Here is a 4,592-nt window from a genome sequence, read left to right on the forward strand (position 1 = left end):
ATCGGACACAGATATGTGAAGAGATATGTTTTCATCTACCAGATTAAAGTTATTCACTTCTTCCAATAGTAAAAAAGCAAATATAATCGTAAGGAGAAAACAGTTCAGAAAATCCAGGTAGAATCATGTCAAGCATACTGCTTTTCAGAAACTCACCCAACATGTTCAAAATATGCACTAGGAAATCCATTCTACTGACCTTTCTTAAATAGCTCTGACACAGAAGTAATTAACCTTAAGATAGATATTTTTTTGTTAATGATAGAAACCTGCCAAGCAGGCTAAAACAGTGTAGAAAAGGAATTCCATATATAGGACCACACTGGAGCTGCAAGTGTTAGTAATAGCCTACACTCTTCTAGGTTCTGTAGGCTCAAATACAAAATAATAGAGGAGATATGACAAATAATAAGTGCCTATTGCCAAAATTCAATTTAAACTAAAATTAGATTAAGGACAATGTCAATATGAAAATTATCAAGAAATATAATGTCATCCATATTTAAGATACTTAAAGTGCTTCTCAGCTTAAAGAAAAGGTTGACTTTCCAGCCAAAGATCTTGAATTACAATTTTTCATATAAGGAACTAACTCCACATATGCATTACCTCACTTATATAATACCATCCTCTTTCCATAGAGGGATTTTGAAGTTTTCCTTCACCAATTGGAACAAACGGAGCATCAGTTATTTGAGGTGAGCCACCACGATTACAATTAATAGTAAGAAAGAAATTAAAGAGGCTAAAAGTTTGCAGTATGCAGTAAAAAGATATGACACCGGCAGGCAAAACACATGCAAAATTTGAAAACTAACGTAAACAAAACAAGAACAAGATGTACAAACAATAGGAAGGTTTCTGTTTCATTCAGGAAAGGTATTGTAAACAAAACAAGAACAAGATGTACAAACAATATGAATGTTTAAGTATCATTCAGAAAAGGTTCTCGTTCAGGAGGTTGCTTCCCTTCAAGTAACCAGTTACATGAGTAATTAGTTCAGGAGGATTTTCCAGTGTCAAGGAAAATGTTGTTTGTCAAATCTGCTTTTGATTTGATTTGGATCAGCTAACATTTTTTTAAGTCAGCCTAGGTGCCGGAATTGTCTAGTTAATCAAATAAATAGATAATAAATCAGTTATTAGCTTATGAACTGAAAGGTTTGTTGTTGTTATATTACTTTGGTTGTCAGCTTTCATTACAAGCTCCTACTTAGCCAACTTATCCTTAGGCGAGGAATACCAAAAAAACACCCAAGGGATAGGCATCAATGGATAGCTGGTTGTATTTGTCTGTATCCTGTAAGAAAAATGATTGCAAGGAAATGACTTGGAATTTTACAAAATCAACTTACCATAGATACTTCAGGCAACTAGAGGCCCTCTTATGAAACTAGGTTCATGTGAAAAAGAACAATGGCACCAATATCTAGGAACTTATAGTAATAATAGGCAATTATCATGAAAGGTTAACAATCTATGGAGGTTCTCTTTAAGTCAAGGCTATAGTTATTATGTTTCTGACTTCATGTACTTCCAATATAATAATCTAATGTGGGTGAAGCAACTGATCTTGTGGTTGTCTCTTGAATCATTAATTTGATATGAAAGCTGACAAAAAAAAAATTCTTCTTATAAGAAGAGAAATGACATTGTTTATGCTGGCAAGAAAAAGCAAAACAGTACAAGGCTGTCATCATCTAAGAGTAGAGGAATCAACACATCCATGTTGTCTATTAAACACTGATAACATCAAACGAAGGTTAAAAAGGAGATGCTCTTTCTTGTAACTATATCTGGTTTCAGCTTTCCTACTGAGTTGCTTGTTATCCAAATTTAAGACAATGCTTTCTCAGCCTGTCATCACTAGTAAATTAGCTGCTTTTAACATCCAAACTCCAAAGAAATGGGTAATATAGAAATTCCTGAAACTAAACCTAGTTACCAATTGGGTTCCAGATTGACGGCTACTATTAGTTAATTAAGCTATCATTCATTACAATATATTATCGCATCTATAAGTGATGAGTAAGTTGCGTATGTGATGCAGTACGAGTTAACTAGAGTTTGGGTGACTTACAGGAGTTTACTCCAAATTGCAGAAATTTATAGTTTGTGCAGGTTTTTGGGAAATAATCATAAGATATTCATATGATGTTAGAAAAATATGAAATCGAATATATTGATTCCGTAATGCCAAGAGCTATGTTTTTGGTATTCAGAAGGAAGTGAAAGTCGGACTCTAATTTGGGCAAATCAGTTCGGAATCTTATTCAGTGAAATCTATCAGACTCTAAAGTTTATTCAGGAATCTGTTTGGGAAGTCTTTAGTTTGTTTCTTATTCTGTTTTAGATCAGATGTATTCATAGAATTAGAGATTTGAGCTATACTAGAACTCTTTATTTATTTTTTTTCATATAAATAAGGCCTTATGGCTTGCAACCATAGACATTTATTGAATTTTTATGCTATTGAAATTCGAGAAAGTTTTCTCAAGTTCCAACATTGTTTGCTATTGTTGATGCCCTACTTCTGGTATTCTCTTGGAGAATCAAGAGAGTAGGAAGGCTTCAATCTGGTATCGTGCACGAATCAACAAGTTGATGTAGATCTATCGTCTCCTCGCGCAACTCAGCTGCATCAGTATTAACAACAATATTTCATTCAATCTTGAATTCAGGAGTGCTAGCAAGACAGTTTTTTTTTTCTCTATTACCTAGTCAAAGCAAAACTAGCTCACAAGAAACACAAAGAACTAATTCATGCCTTGGACCAAAGATGATAATCACAAGGAAGATAACAACAGTGTTTTTCTAAAACTCAGAGCAACACAAGTTAATCAAGAGTATCCAGAAAAGTAAGAGAATGCAAGAAATAACCACAAACACAATAAAGTAACATTTTCATTAAAATGGCCCTAGACTTATATATCACCACAATAGAAAGGAAATGTTTTCTTCCCCGTGATCAAAGGGAAACAGAAACTTTACAAGGATTCCTACTTGACCAAGAAATCAAGCAACACAAACTATTTACTACCAAACCCCTCCAATCTTCGCAGCGCAAGCAAGCAAGCAAGAAACCATCACTAGGTAACATCAATTCCCTTTTCAATTCGAACAAAGGGGCTAAACAAGCATACCTACCACCGCAGTAGAAATCCAGAAGTTCCCCGTTTAGTCCCTCATCGTACACATCAGCTCAATCATACTTCTCGCGCCACGAGTATACGAGAAAGAGAATCCATGAGAGGCTGAGCACAAAGTCCCCGACAAGCTGGCGGGGCCAGTCGCGTGCAAGGTCCTCAAGGCGGCGCTCGAAGTAGATGCGCCACATGGCCATGGCAGCATGGAGAAGGATACAACCCTTGGCAAAGAAGGCCTGGAAATCGCGGTCCTTGACGAACGCCACCATGAAGAGAAGGAACCCAATAGCAAAAAGCAGAAGCCCGGCGAAGGAATCAGAGGTCTGGATCAGCAACTGATCGTGCGGCGTGGAGCCCTGAAGCTTCTGCGCCGTCTCCGCGCCGTGCCCGAACGCCGCGATTTCGTTCAAGTAAAACATCATCAGCGCGCCGCACGTGATCGCCACCGCCGAGTGCAGCAAGCAGATCGCAAAGAACCCCGATGACGACGCCGCCATCAAGCCTTTCGACCGGTAATCCGGAGGAACAGTAATACCCTAAACCCAAATCGACAAAAGATAGACCGAGGGATGGAGGAGATCTCGAGGTGCCATTTTGGCAAATAGTTGTAGAGCCTAATTTGGGGTTAGGATAGGTTTACTTATACACGATGCTAGGATGGACGAAGATAATAATTGGGACTAAGGAAATAGGAAATAGGAAATAGAAGATATGGAAGTCCTGTGTTGATCCGTAAAAGGGGAAGTGATGGCTCGCAGGTTTGGTCCGTCTTTTTACCCCCCCTTTCAGGCTTCTTCATCTCATCGTCTGAGATCTGTAGCTTTCCTCTTTTATCTATCTTTTTTTATTTTATTTTAGAGGGTATGCACGTCATTATCGTTTATAAAGAAACCGTATCGTGGATAGCGACGATTATCCGGAATCATTCAAAGGTCGTGGGTCCGGCACGGTGACTTAGGGAGTTGGTACAGAGAGAGAGAGAGAGACAGTGTTCCGATCTCCAAGTTGCTTAGCTCGACGTATAGGGAAGAGGATGGATGCCAGGCTGGAGAGGTTTGCTTGGGAAAGTGTATCTTTTTGCAGTTGTTGGAACAATTTCGGAATCTGCACCCTAATAAGAAAACCTATAATCGACTAAGCAACCATAATTGATTATATAATTGACAGAGGAACTATAACGAATAAAACAAAATAGAAAATATCTCCTATTTTTATTATTCAAAAGCTCAAATATTATATATGGGACAATAAAAGCAAATCTTCCCGGATACAAAGGCAATTAAATCTACAAGTTTGAGCAAGTAAAACTGTTATAGAAACATTATTCAAAGTGAAATATCCTCTTCTCCTCTAACCTTTTCGGCTTTTGCCTTTGCTCTAAAACCCCTTGACCCACCTAATCCTTTGCTATTCTCACGGTCTGTTAATACTACTTCTACTATAACG

General features: G+C 37.7%; 1 protein-coding gene across 1 annotated transcript; it reads right to left on the reverse strand.

The window, feature by feature from the left end:
• Nucleotides 1-2,379: 2,379 nt before the first annotated feature.
• On the reverse strand, nucleotides 2,380-3,933 carry LOC140766246 (uncharacterized). The gene is made up of 2 exons (XM_073105738.1): nucleotides 3,144-3,933; nucleotides 2,380-2,636 (listed from the first exon to the last, which is right to left on the reverse strand). The coding sequence occupies exon 1, from the start codon at nucleotides 3,641-3,643 to the stop codon at nucleotides 3,203-3,205; it is 441 nt and encodes a 146-aa protein (XP_072961839.1). The 5' UTR covers nucleotides 3,644-3,933; the 3' UTR covers nucleotides 2,380-2,636; nucleotides 3,144-3,202.
• Between the last annotated feature and the right edge of the window lie 659 nt (nucleotides 3,934-4,592).

This window comes from Typha angustifolia, chromosome 1 (genome assembly GCF_048772165.1).
Source record: "Typha angustifolia cultivar Huaian chromosome 1, ASM4877216v1, whole genome shotgun sequence".
Lineage (NCBI taxonomy): Eukaryota > Viridiplantae > Streptophyta > Magnoliopsida > Poales > Typhaceae > Typha > Typha angustifolia.